We start from the raw sequence: 17277 nt of genomic DNA on the forward strand, positions 1-17277 counted from the left end.
ATAGATCCTTTGTGCAGGTGTGACCAAAATCCCCAGTTTGACTAATTTATTTATTGTCAAAACTAACAGCTGTGCAACAAGTGTTAGGTTTGCTAACACCAGAGTGCAGCAGCATAATGTTGCCACATTGCCCTCTCAAGCATGGTGTAACATCTCAGCCTGAATAAGTAAGTATGGGCCTATGCCCTTGTCAGTCTAGAAAATAAATGAATAGGTGTGTTTTATTACTTGTTTTCCACAAGCATGCCACTAATACTTCTTTCAGTATACATTTGCTTATTTGTTGCTGTGGATACTTATGAGTTTTGAGTCTCCTATGAATATAAATAATAATAAATAAATAATTTAAAAACACTGAAAGTAACAGCATTTTGGCAGTAAGACATTTGCTTAAATTAGGCACGACTGACTTGTTTTGTAGTATTAAATCTCTTGTTGCAAAACACCGCTTTCCCATGAGGAGGCTGACCATAAAAGCAAAGGTCTGGAATTACTACATCTGTCTGATATTAGGTCATTAGATCATTTAGATTGTCTGATATCGTCGCTCTGTGCGAGCAGATGTGAAAGGTCATGTTGTCATTTTAAAGGCTGCATGTATCTGATTTGTAAATCTGCGTTTAGTGGGGCCATGGCTGTGATATGAGAGGAACTCCTTCTAAAACCAAGCACTGTATTCCAGAAAGAGTGAGGATTTAGTGTCAGGGTCTAAAATATATTCACAATTCATCTTTGGGCTAGTGAACTCTTTTCCCTCTCAGTTTGGCAGAGCTGGCACAGGGACAGGTGAGAGAGGTGCCCTAGGGAGAAACAGGATCCCCATAACTAAAATTACTGAAAAGTGATGTAGAGCTGCAAAGGAGATTCTTGCAGCGGACCCTGGCTGGTGATCATACGGTGCGTGCTGTAGAAAGCCTGTAGCGATGTGGATACACCTGATGGAAACATGATGGCACCATCTGATGCACAGGTGCCACCACGCGGTTACATCACCAGTCTCGGGCTATAGTGGCCAAGTGGATAAATGAGCGGTTTGAGTAACCATGGCAACTGGGCTATCTGGTTGTCATGCACACAATGTAACAAATGGAAGCTGTGCATTGAGCCACATCTTTTTGAATGAGCACATAAATAGACGGAGGACAAGTAGATTATGAAGTGGTCTGGAAAGTTTCTATGCGCTTTCTTCATTTTCCTTTACCATGAAACTGGGTCACCGTTGGAATCCTAGTAACCACCATAAATTGAACTTGCCGTTCTCTCTGAAGGAGCAAGCAGGTAGCTCCAAACTTTTCAAAGCCTTGAGGTGGCTTTGGAATTTGTAGGGGGTGAGTTTTTGACGTTTAAAAAGCACAGGTTTTTGGTGTATTCCCTTAATTGCCGTTCGACTTTTTGTAAAATCATAAGTGCAAATATTGATAAGTGAGGAAAATATGTATCGTCACATGGTCTTAAGATGTTTCAAACAATACCTCTTCACTGTATTGCAATTCACATTCATTGCTGTTTTTATTTGTTCCTGTAATTTTACTTTCCTACCTCCTTCTAGTTCAGTATTTGACGGTGACGCACAGTGATTTGTTGTGCAACAGTTTTAGTAATTTTGGTTGGCAGTGACAAGCTGTCTTTGAACAGTGGCTTAAAAAATTCTTTTTCTCTTGTTTTTCTGCTTCACATCTCTTGATAAGGTGACAGATTTATTCAGACATTCTAATTCTACCCCAAATTACAGGTAGCAGTTTTAAGGATCCCTCTTTTACACACTCTAAATTACAATCTGTTCTGATAATGTCTTTTTTTTTTTTTTTAGAACATTTAATCAGTTCAGTTCATTGTTTTACAGTGAACTAAAGCGGCATGATCAGGGGTCATGCTCGTGATTAAATTGTAAGGCAATTCAATCACCAGCACAATCATGGCAGTGGCTGAAAAAAACAACAACAACAACAAAAAAACCAACTGCTCACTTTCAAAAACAATAGCAACCTGAATATATCACCCAAAGAGGGAAGGGTTCAGGTTCATCAGAATGTAATACCTGTAATTAAAACAACTAACAAAAATATCACCTTGAGCCAACCTTCTCACAGTGTACAGTATGAATTCCTGCTGCAGTAAATTTGTAAGGGAGCTTATGATAGAGATAGTCAGAAAAAAAAAAAAAAAACAGACTGAATGAAGGAGCACAGGGACCATTGTACCCTTCACAGGGCTATAGTAGCCCTCTTGTAATGGATGTTGCAGACATTCTCCACCTTCCTCTGCTCTCATGCTCTATGACAAATATCTGTTTACTCTTTCTTTTATCCTAGGGGCTGAAGTAATGCACCTTGCTGTCCCTAGTCCCAAAATGCCAGGCATGCGTCAGCACTTATATCCTCTCAATACTTTGCTCTCCTTTTTTGTATCACTACATTCATAAACCTGCTCTCCCTTTCTTGCCCCTTTCTTGGGGCTTTCTTTGGAACTAATGATACCATGAAAAGCTGATCACAGTGTCTGGTGGCCACAGCCTTGTGAAAAACTAGTCCAAAAAGTGGCAAGTGGCATCTTAGTTATTCTCTGTGCCCCTAGTCGTAGATTAAAATGATGATCTGGAAAACACTCTTCACACTGTATGGTTTTTGTTCTCTGGAGAACTGTGTTCATTGTGTTTTGTAACACTGCAGCTGCAATGCAAATCACAATCATACCCTCTCTTGTTACTTTTTATCTGTTCTTTAGATGTGGAATTTAAAAAAGAGTCCTTGAGCTGGGCTTTTCCACAAAACTCGCCCACACACACACACACACACACACACACACACACACACACACACACACACACACACAAACAAACCATCTTTTACAGACACATCTCTTTTCTTAGATCCAAACGCAAGTCACACACACATTTCTGACGTATGGGTTGAGTATATTCTTAGAGATGTTGTTTACCCTTCATGCTTGATGTGATTTTAGAGTGGAGGTGGTACCATGCTGTCCTCCTCTTGCGCATTACATGTTTCAAAAGACAAGGCTTGAAAGCAGTGCAAGCAAATGCAGCACATACTCAATTATACAAGCATTAGATGGAGTTGAGTGTTCATGCGTATACTAGGCCTCTATGTAAAGACATGGGCCATTTTTCTCTTGTACAGCTCCATAACTTCTGTCTCCTTCCAAAGATATACAAAATAAGCCACAGACTGAAGGCTAAAGCAAATAAAGAATAGTACGTTACAAGAAGAACTACTATGGATGAGGTGATGGGATTGTAGCACATTTATCGTACAGCAATCTCTGGTAAGTGTCAAAAATATGGAATGTATGTGATAGCCTGACAAAAGCAGTAATGGCATGATTCGATGCAGTTGGCCCTATTGTCAACAAAGCAAAATGTTAGTCAGAAAAGTCCATGCCTACTCTGTTAACATCTCACCAGTGTTCTTGAATAGATAATTGAATGCCTTGAGCACTCTTCTTTACCCCATTAGAGCGCTTATCTGGCCGTTTAGAGGCAAGGGAGCCTTAACTTTCCCATGACAGTAAATAAAACATCCACGAAGTCACAGTAAATAATGTAAACACACAGAGAGAAGATGGAACCTGTACAGAAAGAGGAAATGGAGCGTTAAAAGTTGGCACATTTGTCAGGACTACCCTTGGGCTAAAAAGCCCATCCGCATCCCCACCTCTCCTGCCTAGAGCACATACTCTAACCTTAAAACTCTCCATAGAGCATCAGTTGAAGTGCGCTGCAACATATTTTAAACACAGCAAGGAAACAAGCCTTGGCCATTGAATATCAACAGCTAGTAACTAAGTGTTTTGGAGCACTCAAAGTCTTTCCTTTTCTGTTTTTTGTACCCCAGTAAATATGCTCAACACTAATCAAATCACAGTGTACTGTATGTGTTTTTATTACTGAATGTCTATCGAAGATAAGAATCTACACCTTTCTTTCATCCCGCAACATGCAATGAGAGATATTTTCAACACGACACAACTCTGAGTTAATTTCAAAACTTAAAACCGGTTAAACTCTCATATGTATAACTAGACTTAAAAACAACTAACATGTCTGTAGTAATGAACAGGACCTCAAGTCAGGCCAACGAATGAACCTTAGTCAAAGGAGAGACTGTCAGTTGTGGAGTTTTTAACGAAGCTAATATTTGATGTATCAGTGTGAAAATGCCATGGCAGATCTATTTGTTTATTATCTGTGTAATCAGTGTTCAGTGGATAATAAAACCAGCAGTAAACATTTTACAGCAATCTTTGCTCCACATGAAATGGGAAGCTTTATTTTTTTTTTTTACTCTGGTCAGCTAAAAAAGATTGAGAATTGGTAGCACAGTAGTGGTTAATGAGACAAAGAGCACAGTTTATATTGCCTCATCCCCTTTTAAGAGGAAGAGGATGGAGATTTTGGTTTTCACCTAATAGTTTTATATGCAGTACATTAAGTAAAACAACCACCTGGTCTTAAATAAAGATTCTTATACTGTAGATCCAAACTGCATTAACTCCACGTGCTGAGACGTATCCCCGTCCTGACATTTGCTGAGTGTAGGTGATAAAAATTTTTAGAACAGGTGCTGCTCTGTAAGCCCCAATGCCTGGGGAAGTGCACGATTAGTGGCACTCCCCCAAGATGCATTGCTCCTCTGTATTAAAACCAAACTCTGCCTTTTATTCCCTCCAGGGTTTATTAAGTGGGCCAGTTGCCATAGAGACGCGTTGGCAAGATATTGCCAGGATAAGCCATAATGGGTCTCCTGACGCAATTCACTCTGCTCCTGTGGAAGAACTTCACTCTCCGGAAGAGACAAAAGGTACACTTGTGCTCGCCATCTCCCTTTGCAAATCAACCTATATCTGCTCAAATTTGTCAACAATGGAGGGGAAAAGGGGATACGGTCCCAGGGTTGTGTTATCAAAGGCAACTAAGTTATTCGTGGAAGGGAAAGGTAATAGGAGGGATTTACTACAAAAATTGTCTCCTATAGAGGTAAGCCGCCTTAAACTCTCCCACTAGACAACAGGAACAATCGTACCTTAATGCCGACCAATTCAAGGTGTCACCCTCAATTCTTTGATATCTATCTCTTTGCACATTGTGTCACATTGCCTGTATTTTAGTTCTAACAAAACCAGTCTTTGGCCTAATGGAAGTGGATAGGGAGTGACGAATGTTAAATGCTTTGTTTGAAGGGCAAATACTCTTTCTAGGTCTTCTTACAAACTGTCAGAGCCTGTGCTCAGCAATGCTATCCAAAGCCTGAATGTCACTGCAGTTTACAAAATGTTACCAGACAATTAAAGGTTATTAATTTTTACTCTTCACCCCTTGCATACCAACTGACACTTCAACTGTTTAAAGTGCACTGAAATTATTTATGGAGCATTCATTTCTGCTTGCATTTTAACCACTTTCATCATTCACACTCTCACCGACAGTTTAGCTGCTTTCACTGCTTAAACGTCAAATGTTAGTTGAACCACTTTAAGTGCAATTCAGCTGCCTACAGGGATTAACCTTGAAATTAAAATTTCTATGACTTTCAGCCATTGCACTTCAAAAGCCACTTCAAACCCTTTCATTGCTTCAGCGTCGACTTGCATAAGTGCTTCAGCTTACACTACAACTGGCATGCAACATCTCTGATACACGCAGTTAACATTTTAATACATTTTAACCTGCTTACATTGCCCCTGCCATTTTTCAGCGTAAGTGAGCACAAATCAGTTTTCTTTGGAAAATTTGTCTTTTCTAGCTGATAGTAGGTCCTCATTGCAGAATAGGTGAAACTTATGATTTGTGTACACTAAACTAGGGGATGGATTAAATTGTTTAGTCTAAAGAAATGCGAATACAATACTTGCTGAATATAAATGATCTACAGATAAATCTCCAAACTATGTTTATGTGAATCTAGTTTTTTGAACATAAATATTTGCATTCCCTTTGTACAAATGCAATCCTGTGATTTAGAAAACTTTTCAAACAATATTTTGACCCTGCTGTAGAGGCTTTAGTCTCAGTCCCTTTACATGGCCAGTTGCATTTACCCCAGTGCTCACGTCTTCATTCTCGCCAAAGACACTAGCCTACACATCATCAGCCAGTGATATATGGTGGATATTATTGCATCTGATGTCATCCACACTGGCCAAAAGGTCACATGCTGCAGGAAGATAACAGTTACGCCATGTGTCGCAACCGCATTTCAAGGGTCAGAAGAAGTTGTCAAGCCTTATGAGTAATTCTTTTAGGCAGATACAGTATAACTTATAGAAACAGCTGCATTGTGTTCTTTGATTAATACCCATGCAGTGATGATAGGAGTCACATCCACCCACTTGTTTGTTAGGGGTTCAAGCACAGGAGTGTGCCTGTTGCCAAAATAGAACAAAAGGCGTAGTCACAAAAAAAAAATCAGCTTTCATCAAAGTTCATACTTTCTTGAAATAAGTCAAGGCAAAGCCATTGGCAGTTTTACAACTTTTTATCTAGGAAATATTCCCCTTGTTAATTTTATCAAGCAGCAGAAAGAAAAAGGTAGTATCCTCTTGTATCATCAAGAAATATGCACCTACTTCTAACCTAGAATGTGTAAGGGAACAGTGGAGGTTTTGTGCATAGAATGTAGGATATTTGGCCAATGTCAACATGAAATATTGTTATTAGACAAAACCAGTGGGAGTTAGCAAGGACAATGGTGCTTCTGGAGGGCCTGTGGAGGTTAATGACCAATTATATGAATGCCTCACCAAGCATTTTAAGATTTTATAACAGGCATGAAACTGATTTTATGGTCCAATATTTCACATAATTTCATAGGAGGAGATTATCTATTCACAAAGACACTGGTGTGTGATGGCAAATGCCTAGGGAGCCAGACATTGAAAAAGTCCCCATGATCTCTGTGTTCCCTCTCCATTCCTTTTCTTTGGAATGCATTATGATAATTCACCCCCCCAATAGAACTAGATCCTGTGTGACACACAGACTGGAAAGAATTAAAGGAATGAATTAGAAATTATATCAATTTTTTTTCAAATATATGCAAAGTGATTTTCTGCAATTTTCTCATCTGTTATTCACTTGAAAAAAACTCTAGAAGTGAAGATTTACGATATGCCTATATACCCAATTGAACTAAATAAAGTGTGTTCAACCCCCCTCCTCATCCCTATTCTACTGCAGAAACCTTAATCTAATTTATGGGGTTGACACAGCGTTGTGGTATAACAAGCAATATACAGTATATTATTGTTTTTTCCTCACCTTTGCCTGCCCTCTGGTTTAATTATGAAGACAACAAACCGATTATAGGCCTTGTCTTATTATAAGTGCTATTGTACATCATTAAATACAATGTCTGAACATGTTACGGAAGCAGGAGCAGGGGTTTGGCTGACTGGAGCTTTCCAGCTGATTCCTCTAAGCAGGTCACTCTACCAGAGATGTTGAGAGGAATAAGTATTCAGGCAGGTCAGCTGAGGCTAGCGGAGAGGGCTCGGTGGAAGAGTGCAGGGTTGGGGGGAGGGGTTGTAGGGGAATGGTGTGCCAAGGGATGCATAAAAGCCTAGATGGCAGAGGGTGTGAGGTGAAGAGTCAAGGAAGGATGATCTGCAGCATTGTAATATCTTATTGGAAAGCATCCGCTGTTGGATATTATTTCATACTAAAAACATTTCACCAAGGGAGGAATTGCCTTGATGAAGTGAAATCTACTGTTGTACAAATGTTACTTGGCCTTCAGCTTTCAGACATGAATGTTACCTTGACTTATATGTAGAGAAACTACACTTAGGCATTTCCACAGTGACAGTAGTGGTAAAAAAAAATAAACATGTAGGTGTATCTGGTAAATGTGGAAGCTTAAACCTGTAATAACCCAAGGTGGTTTTTATATGTATGTACAGTCCTGGCTGATATTATTGGCACCCCTGATTTTAAGCACAGAATTTTAAAACAGTCAATTTTTTCCTTTTGAGCCATGCTTTTGTGCCGCTGTGTCTGTGCTTTGGGTTGTTATCCTGCTGAAAGACCCAAGACATTCGCCTCAAACCTTGTTTTCTGACACTGGGTAAAGCATTTTGCTCTAAAATGCCTTAGTAATTTTCTAATTTCATCATTCTTTTGATACATTCAGTACCTCAAGTACCAGAGGCAGTTAAGCAGCCCCACAGCATGATAGATCCTCTACAACTCCAATAATTGTGTCACCACTCCAATAAATTTTACGTCTGTATTTTTTTATTTCCCTATAAGAAAGCTTTTTTTGTTGTTGATGTTGTTCAGTAAATTTGGACATTTTATTAAATATTCTGATTATACAACATTGGTTCATTTGCATTTATATCTGAAGATATTTTAATTTCTGTACTTAAAATTCAGGGGTGCCAATAATTTCAACGAGGTGGTGAGGAAATGATATGGAGTGTGTGATAGCTTTGGCTTAGAAAGTCACAAACAGAGGTTGCTCTCTCAATCATGTAAGTGCTCAGAGTGATAGCAAGACTAAGAGCAAAAGATATGGACTATGGCATGTGCAGCTACACTGTAAACACACTCACTCACATGGTTAAACATGTGAAGTCATACATGATACATTAGGTCACTGATGAGGTCATTTTAGTCAATAACGGTATAAATTGCCTGCCAATCATTGACTGTCGGTAATTTGAAATTACTGCATGGTGGGAATTATTTAAATTCCAGTAGCCTGTTAGCTTAGCTTAACACAAAGACTTGAGATGTGGGGAAACAGCTAGCCTGGGTCTGTCCAGAGGTAACAAAATCAGTCCAATAGCACCTCTTATGCTCACTAATTTACACATTATATCTTGTTTGTTAATAAGAACAAAAACCGAAGTGTTAAACCAAAAATTTGCCTTTTTATAACAGCTTATGTGCTGTAATGTTTGTTGGTTGGGAGTAGTTGCCAGTTTCCGGTCTTTTTGCTAAGATAATCTAACTGGTTGCTGCCTGTACCCTTATTTTTACTTATATTGAACTAACGGATATGAAGATCTTTCCATCTAACCTTCCGCCTGAAAGCGAATAGGAATATTATTTTAAAATATCAAACTGTTCCTTTAAAAGACACAAAAAGTGACCTTCTTTTTCTGTTTGATAAACAGTCCACAGTACATCACAGCCCCCTCATGTCTTTGGTGAGATTTGCTTTGACTGTAGGAATAATGCCACCATTTTGACCTTGAGAAATGAATGCAAATGACGTGAACCATGATACATTCCAAAGATTTATTTCATAAACAAATTATGGAAATAAGACCATTATCATTTGTGCAGGTGCGACTGGTTGTTGAAGTGATATGGCCTCTGTTTCTATTCTTCATACTGGTGTGGGTGCGGTCCACCAACAAGCCAATTTACCAAGGCCAGTGTAAGTAGAACCCAGTTGTAATGTTAAACTGTATTTCACAAGTCTTTTACACCTGCAGAATAACTAGGTTTTAATGTTCTATAACAACGCATAACTCAAAGCTAATGTATATCAAAAATGTTAAGGACCATACGATGATTCAGCAAGAACATGTAAAAATACTAACCTCTTTTGTGACATCACTGCATCTATTTTTCTAAAAAAAAATTAGTTAGGCACTTAGCTGGGTAGAATAAGTATTCCTTCTGTTCCTTTAGGTCACTACCCAAATAAAGCCATGCCATCGGCTGGTGTGCTGCCCTGGCTTCAAGGTATGATCTGTAACATCAACAATCCCTGTTTGAACTACCCAACGCCAGGGGAGACACCAGGCCAAGTCAACAACTTCAACAATTCCATGTATGTACTACAATGTTCCCTTCTCTGTCTTTTAAGACATTATACATTCGGATGAAACACAATGTGTTGGCTATGACTTCAGATTATATCTAAGATGAGTTCATGATCTTTTTTGTCTTTCTGGTAAACCAGAATTGCCGGAATGTTGATAGAGCTGCAAACCCTCCTGGTGAACAGATCTATTCTCAGCAAGGCACAGCTTCTGGCAGATGACATCGACCAGTGGGCTTCAGTCCTGTCACAGTCTAACCCTGGTAATGGTAAGGGAATTTAAACAAGGGCACTATTCATGAAAGGACCTTGTTTTATGGTCACTAACCAACACTACAACAGAAATTGGCAAAGAGCAGTACGGTCAAAATGTGGATTCATCTTTCTTGATATAAAAAGTTTAATTGCTACTGAGTAATTGTTCAAAAAATAATTGTTATAGTAAATATAGTAAGTACTCAGCCCCAGCAACAATCACTCCGTTATGTCTTTGTTAAGTACTCTCCATCAAGGAAAGTATCCCCCTCATGTGGATGACAAGTTGGACGATTTGTTATTCCCCTTTATCCCTCAAAAACAATGGCGTGTGATTATTTATGACGCAATTTGCCATGCAGACTGACAGATCGTTTGTCTTGATAAGTTGCTACTTTGCATTAGGCTCATTTAGCCTGATGATATTCAGATTTTCATACAGAACCTAATTTGCAAAAAGGCAAAGGGGGGAGGGAGGTGCTGCTGTTCAACAAACGGCTCGTGGGCCACTTGCATCTTGGGGTCGCTGGTTTGTAATATACAAGATTAAATCCATCAAAGATCTAAACCTGGGAATAATTAATGGGATTCGCTATCTGAGGCGAGAGCTCAAAAGGTCATTAAAAAGAACGGGGAATGGAGTACCATCAGAAGACTAGGATAGCAAAGGTGATTGTGTTGTCGTTTTTTTTTTTTTTACCAGGGGTTTAACCAGCGATTAAAAGACTCAGGTGGTCACTTCAATCAGAAAGGCAACAGTGTTCAGGAAGAGCCCAGAGCATGTTCTACTTCCCCATAATCTAACTCTGTCCATCCCTCCTGATACCCCTGCTGTCATGAGGGGCATATTTAGTGTTCGGTAGGAATCGAGGGTGTTGTATAGAGTTTAAGCAGTAGATCAAACAGCATAATTAATTCCAGACAATATTGAATGATTGTTATTTTTAACAAACATTTATCTTAATTGAACCTTGAATAACCCAGTGTAAGTCACTTCCTCCCCTCATCCTGATAACTTACTGACTTGCTCGATTACACTTGCCAAAGGGGTAATCGAATTAAATTACGCAACTGCTTCATCGCCTCAACAGCACATCCTGGCGTTCCAGAGAGAAGAAAACACATGTTGAATAGATGCAGTATGAGAATGGGTGTGTGAATGTACTGTAGTGGGATCCCTGCTATGATAAGACACTGAGAGTGTAACAATAAACAGTCAGTTGGTTTTGAAGCTGGCTTTTTAAAATCATGACCATCTCTGGGCAGCTAATCAGGAGAAAATAGCTGGTTAACAATCTGGTACATTTTTAGCAACAAACTGTCTCCGGTCACACACTCATGCTCGACCCATACTTGTACCAGTGAATTGTTTAATGGCCACAGTCATCTGGAAATCGTATCGAAAAAAAAAAAAATTAGAAAGCTATTGAGAATTCTGCATTCTCAATTTTCCATTTGTTCAATAACATGAACACATGAAACATAAAGGATTTTACTTTCCATTTTAGGTCTTTTTTTTCAAAAGTTTTGGCCAATGTTTCTATCAGTTAGGATAACACTATACTCAGCAACTACACTGCAGCGATTTTGAAGAAACACTGTAGTACTTTTTTTAGACCAACCTTCCATTTTAGTGTGGAAATCAAATGCAGGAGGATAGAGAAAGAAAGGCGGCAGAGACAGAAAGGCTGCAGGTTTGGAAGCAAAATATCTACAGTAAAGATGGCTAGTTAAGGAAAATTAGCTGCCAAAACTATGAGAATAAAACTCAAAAACAAGGTCAAAAACAAGTAAATACATTTCCCTTTAAGTATTCCATGTCTGACCAGCTGTCAGCATCACGCGTCAACATCAAGTACACTGCTGCTTAAATATGTTTTTTTCTGTGTCAGTTGCAGTTCTAAAAAAGTAATGACTCTCCATCTTTTTGTTTAAGCCAAACCAGTCACCCTAAGGAGTATTCTAAGAGATGATGAAACTTTCTCCACACATCTGAAAGTGAATTTGACGGTGCCACCAAAAGTCGCTCAAAGCCTCTTAAACGCAAAGATTTCCGTCAGTCCAGTGAGTATCATTTCACAACTCAGCTAGCATGGTGAGTACAGCAAAAACCTGTCTCCAAAGAGAATCCCAACCACTTTGAAACAAGATTTTCCACCTCCTTCTGTAAATAAAGGAATTGTAATGTTACCACAAGTGCTATCACTGAGTATTGTGCTTGAACATTTCAGGTTAAAATGTCCTGGCCAAGAACAGCATCTGGGACTCTTTGTCTTGACAGTAATAATCAAAGTCAACAGCAGTATTTGCTTGACTAAAAAGTAATTTGAAGCTGCCCAAAGGTCATTTGGAATGAAGTGAACTTGCAACAGCAATAAGAGTAACAAGTTACCCCTGGTATGTCCCAAGTAATATCGGAGGAGCTGCTGGAAGATAATTATGTTTTACTGACATCGACAAAGATGCTTAAATACAGCGTGCACTGATCAAAAGATCCCTACTGTATATGAAGCAGTGGGATCTGGTCGCAAACTGTCTTATATGCCCAGAAAGCACCACTTTATCTGTCAACTGCCCATGTATCCCATCTTGCTTGGTATCACCATATACTGTCTGCTATGATACAAAGTGTGTATATGCATCTTTGTGTGTGGGTATAAATGTTTGTGTCCGTCATATTTTTACCGTTGTTGTGCTGTGTCACTGTGGTGGTTGTGTATATGTACAGTATGTCAGTATTTATTCAAGGGTGATTCAAGAAAAATCAGGCTTAGTTAAGATAAAACTATCCCTTATATCTGATCTAGGAATGTGATTTAGCATACATTTTGCTTGCACAACACCCCCAAAGCACACAACACATGAATAAATAAAATATGGTCGGATGCAAAGTTTGCTTGTTTGTGAACTTCTACCAAAGTTGGTGTTTACTTTTCAGATGATGAGCATTCCAAGGCCAGGCAATCTGAGGAGGATCCTGTGTAAGGGGACAGATCTGGATGAGTACGTCCAATTTAGCACCCAAGCTGAAAAGGAGGCTTTTCAAAATGTCAGCTGCTCACTCTCTCCACAGCAGCTGATTAACACCCAGCAAGTACTCCTGCAAAACCTGGATGTGAGGAAAGTGCTTTCTGAGGTGAGCTTTTTACACTTGCCCCCACACATTGAATAAATAACACAACTTGTCTAATTTGAATTTGATGAGACTTGAAGAGATTTCGCGCCGTATATCGGACACAATTCAACTAATTTTGACAAATTGTGGAAAGAGAATGCATTTGGCAAACTGTGTTTACACTAACTGGCCTGATGTAAAACCCGAAATTCTGCTCAGCAAGGTCACCCACATCTAGCATTCTTACAAATTACACCGTCTGGGCTAATGAAAGTGGTATTAAAAATGTAAATTTGAAACTCTTGTATTTTTCAGCCACCACTAGTGCAACTAAGGAACTTGGGAGGATGCATTTGAACCATCTGTTAGGTATTTTAAAGTTAAACTTCATTATGAATTGTGGAAGTTTAGCATTCTAACATTCACACTAGACTTTTTGGTCATGATATAAATACATATGGAGTCATTGCACAGCTGCTGCACAGCTCATTGCTCTGTTAATACAAAAGAGCTGGTTTAGAGTTGGTGTTAGCAGTCTCTCTCTCATGGTCCCAGATGTGGTGACGGCAAATGACCAGACTTTTGAAACTCACAACAACGAGTAGTTCTTTAACTTCAGTACTCCATATTTTTCCCGGCAATTTAAATTTTAACACGGAGTAACATACTGAGTCACAGAGAAATATGCATAGTTCTAAAGTCACAGATGGTACTGATCAGCTAACAATTTCGTCCCTCCAGCTGGTTAACTGCCTGTGCGGCCATTAGAATTGAACTGATATTTTAGTCCCATCAGGGACATAGAAATTTATTTTGTTTTGCACAACCTTATATACCTATACAGTGTTATTCACTGTTTGCTGATACAATTTGGTTTCTAAACTGCCGAGGAGGCCTGTTAGTTTAGGGTTGACGGCACAAATGGGGTTCTGAACCGCTGAGCAAACCATTATAAGCAACGTTGCTTCCTCGAAATTACGTTTATGTTCCACAAAACTGCAACAACAAATACGTTTGTAGGAAACCTAATTGTGACCAGATTAGGTCTTATATTAACACATTCAGGATATGTGGTTATATATGGCAATGTTTAAACTTCTTTATGGTTATCGTCAGGCACTCACAGCATGTTAAGGTTAGGGAAGGATCGTGGTCTGGTTTAATACAGAAAAAAGCTTGCATTGACTTCAGACACAACATGTTTATTTTCATTTAACCAAAACCATGATCTTTCCCTAACTTTAGTTCCCAAACAAGACTGTGGATGTGAACCCAGTATCTGGTGTGACAGTCGTGCCCTTTGTACACCCACCACCCAAACCTACTCATTGCTGTCATTAATAAATGTAGAGCTTCATTCATTCTTTCCAAAAATAAACATTAAAAAAAAAACGACTCCAGGCAGTGATTACGTTTTCTACACAACGTATTTGCTCTTGCAGTTGAGTTGCATAGACTTGTAAATTCTAGGAGATAGTGCTGTTTTAAACCACAAATCGCAGCTATCTAGTCAGCCTATTGTTGCTGAAATTGATGGTGAGGTCTGAAATTATTCAGTGTGATATTGTGAACTTTATGCCTACAGCTAATGTAAGCAGACATGAAATGCCAAGATGTAAGAGGATTTAGGATGCCAAAATTTCCTGTTGAGCCTTCTCCTTTTTGGCTTTTTTCCATGTGGAAGTTACATGCCAAATTGAGAGACAAATAAGAAAAAGAAAACATGGCTGCACAAGGTAATTTACAGCATAGATATTCTATCAGTTACATACTGTAAGAGGAAACACAGAGCTTAATACAGTTTAAAAATATTGCAGGCAAATGGTCTGTTCTAACTATTATTCTCGCATGGCTTACAGTAAATTGAATGCAAAGACAATGATTTTCTGTGCCAGCCAATTGAGTAACCAATTTAAAAGTTAAATGTTATGCTTGTATGGCTCTGTGACTTAAAGAGATGAAGAAATATCTTTTATAGTTAAAACTTGATAATGCATCCATTTCAAAATCTACCACCAGGACCTCAACACTTACAATGTTTTATTAATGCCCACTTATCTTAACGTAATTTTACTGCTCACATTTTAAGTGAGAAATCATTTTTGTCTAGCTTAGGGTCTAGCTTTCATAATTGTCACTGTCATGTGCACCTCCCTGTCTTCCAGTTTGTTTTTACTAAAATGCATGCAATCAGGTTGGAATTATTTATTAGAACCAATGTTTTCTTGAATTCTTCCCTTGGGCATGATGAAGCCCGCACTTCTGTTTAAGTTTAAATATATGGGACAGCAAATTCAATAAATAAGTGATAAGGCAGGAAGTTCGTAGGAGAGAGCATTTGAACAATTTAGGCCCACAGGCATTCTCAGACACAGAAAAAAAAAGAAGAAAGCCCAGACAAGATATGGTGGAAAAGCTCTTCAGCGCCTCAAGCAAATGGATGGAAAGGAACATAAGGCTCCACACTTAAAGCTTGACATTGCTGAATGATTGTGATAGCAACAACAACATAAAGAAAAGGACAAGGGAAGAAGTCACAGTTTATCACTGAGGTGGTGAATGGCAGAGGATAATTTAAACACTGGTTCCACAAATTTGTGTTTGGGCTTCCTGAAAATCATTTCCGAACACACTGCACATGGTAAAGCTGGTAAACAAAAAGCTTTTGAATATATGCGGCACTCAACAAGGGTCATTCAAACGTTATTGTGTCATTTTAGTCTGTCTTGGATAGCGTAATCTCCTTTGTTGCTCATTAGCTCAACAAATCTCGACTTTTTGTACCATTCAAATTATGTATGGTTATATAATTGTGGTAGAATTATTTTTCTAATCAGCTTACCTGTTATCAAAAGAAACACAACCATTGGAGCCTTCAGTAACAAAGTGCAGTGGAAATTGAGTTTAACATATGAGTATGAGAAATCTGTTTTGTGCCATTGCTCACTTCATCTGCCTTCTAATGCGACAGAGTAACAATGCTGAAATCTCTCCTTCTGTTGATCTCTTACATGTGATTTTCAGCGGTTTTGCTCTGAATTGTCAGAATAGATTTGCTGTGCTTTCTCAATAAGTCTCCTCTTGATGTCTGTGCTGCACACAAGCGATGCTAAATTAATGTACTTGAGACTCAATCAGTAACCAGACCATTGTCCAAACTATGCTTGAATGGTCTTCTACTTGTGAAAAGAGTTTTATTTTAAAAAAATAGTAATGCAGTGTTACCATACCGCTCTCCTCTAAATACCTCTCTCAGCTTTCTGATCCCCCCACTTCTAGTCTTTCCAGACCTTTGTCTTGCATAAAGTTCAAAGCTTTGTAATAGTGTGTGTTGAAAGATATTACAGGTGCTCCTAATACAGCCAGTACTTGACACTTGATACATCAAAATGACAGTGGTTGAAAGGGCAGGGCATTCAGTTCTTCTAATTTGACTTGTACTGTGTACCTACAGAATGTCACCATAGCACATAGTAAGACTTTTATTAACCAATTCCATGGAAATTGGTGTTATGATACACTTTACAGGTTGAGATACATAATAAAATCTCGTAAAATCTTTGATTATTTCCTTTGTAAACCAACTGTTGTTACTGTTCTTCAGCTACCGTCACCTTTGGGTCTGAATGCAGCAAACACCGCGACACTGTTGAGAAAAACCACTCGAAATGCATTACCAGTTATTCAGGAGGTTAGTGTTACCATCGTACCATCATGTACATTGGACAAGAATGCATATTTGTATTCTATGATCATATATCTATTTTGTTTAAAAATGTATATTCAAAAATCCTGACATTTAGTTTCTTGTAACCAGATGGCCAGGTTGCAGAACTCCACGATCTTTAAGGCTGCTAGTTCATTGGATTTCCAAGAGGACATGATTGGAAGTATCAATATACTACTGTGTGGGAAGCAGCCCGACTTCAATTCCACCAATATGACCCTCAGTTTACGCTCACCTAGACAGATGGCTAACAACAAGTCAATCTCCATTATGGGCAACAGTTCCGGTAAGTGCTGCAGAACACTCATTTCTAAAGCAAAGCTGTCACACAGTACTTGTGTGTCTTAAGCATTTGTCTGCATTTTAGCTTTACAGTACTGTATGCA

General features: G+C 38.8%; 1 protein-coding gene across 1 annotated transcript in view; it reads left to right on the forward strand.

The window, feature by feature from the left end:
- Positions 1-4754: 4754 nt before the first annotated feature.
- The window catches only part of LOC120797184 (phospholipid-transporting ATPase ABCA1-like), a 140131-nt gene continuing 127608 nt past the window's right edge, over positions 4755-17277 (forward strand). Inside the window, exons 1-8 of the mRNA XM_040140576.1 lie at positions 4755-4820; positions 9311-9404; positions 9662-9803; positions 9936-10063; positions 11986-12113; positions 12988-13185; positions 16769-16855; positions 16982-17177. Coding sequence (XP_039996510.1) covers positions 4755-4820; positions 9311-9404; positions 9662-9803; positions 9936-10063; positions 11986-12113; positions 12988-13185; positions 16769-16855; positions 16982-17177 — 1039 coding nt within the window. The remainder of the gene's footprint in view (positions 4821-9310; positions 9405-9661; positions 9804-9935; positions 10064-11985; positions 12114-12987; positions 13186-16768; positions 16856-16981; positions 17178-17277) is intronic.

The sequence above is a fragment of the Xiphias gladius genome, chromosome 12, assembly GCF_016859285.1.
Source record: "Xiphias gladius isolate SHS-SW01 ecotype Sanya breed wild chromosome 12, ASM1685928v1, whole genome shotgun sequence".
Lineage (NCBI taxonomy): Eukaryota > Metazoa > Chordata > Actinopteri > Istiophoriformes > Xiphiidae > Xiphias > Xiphias gladius.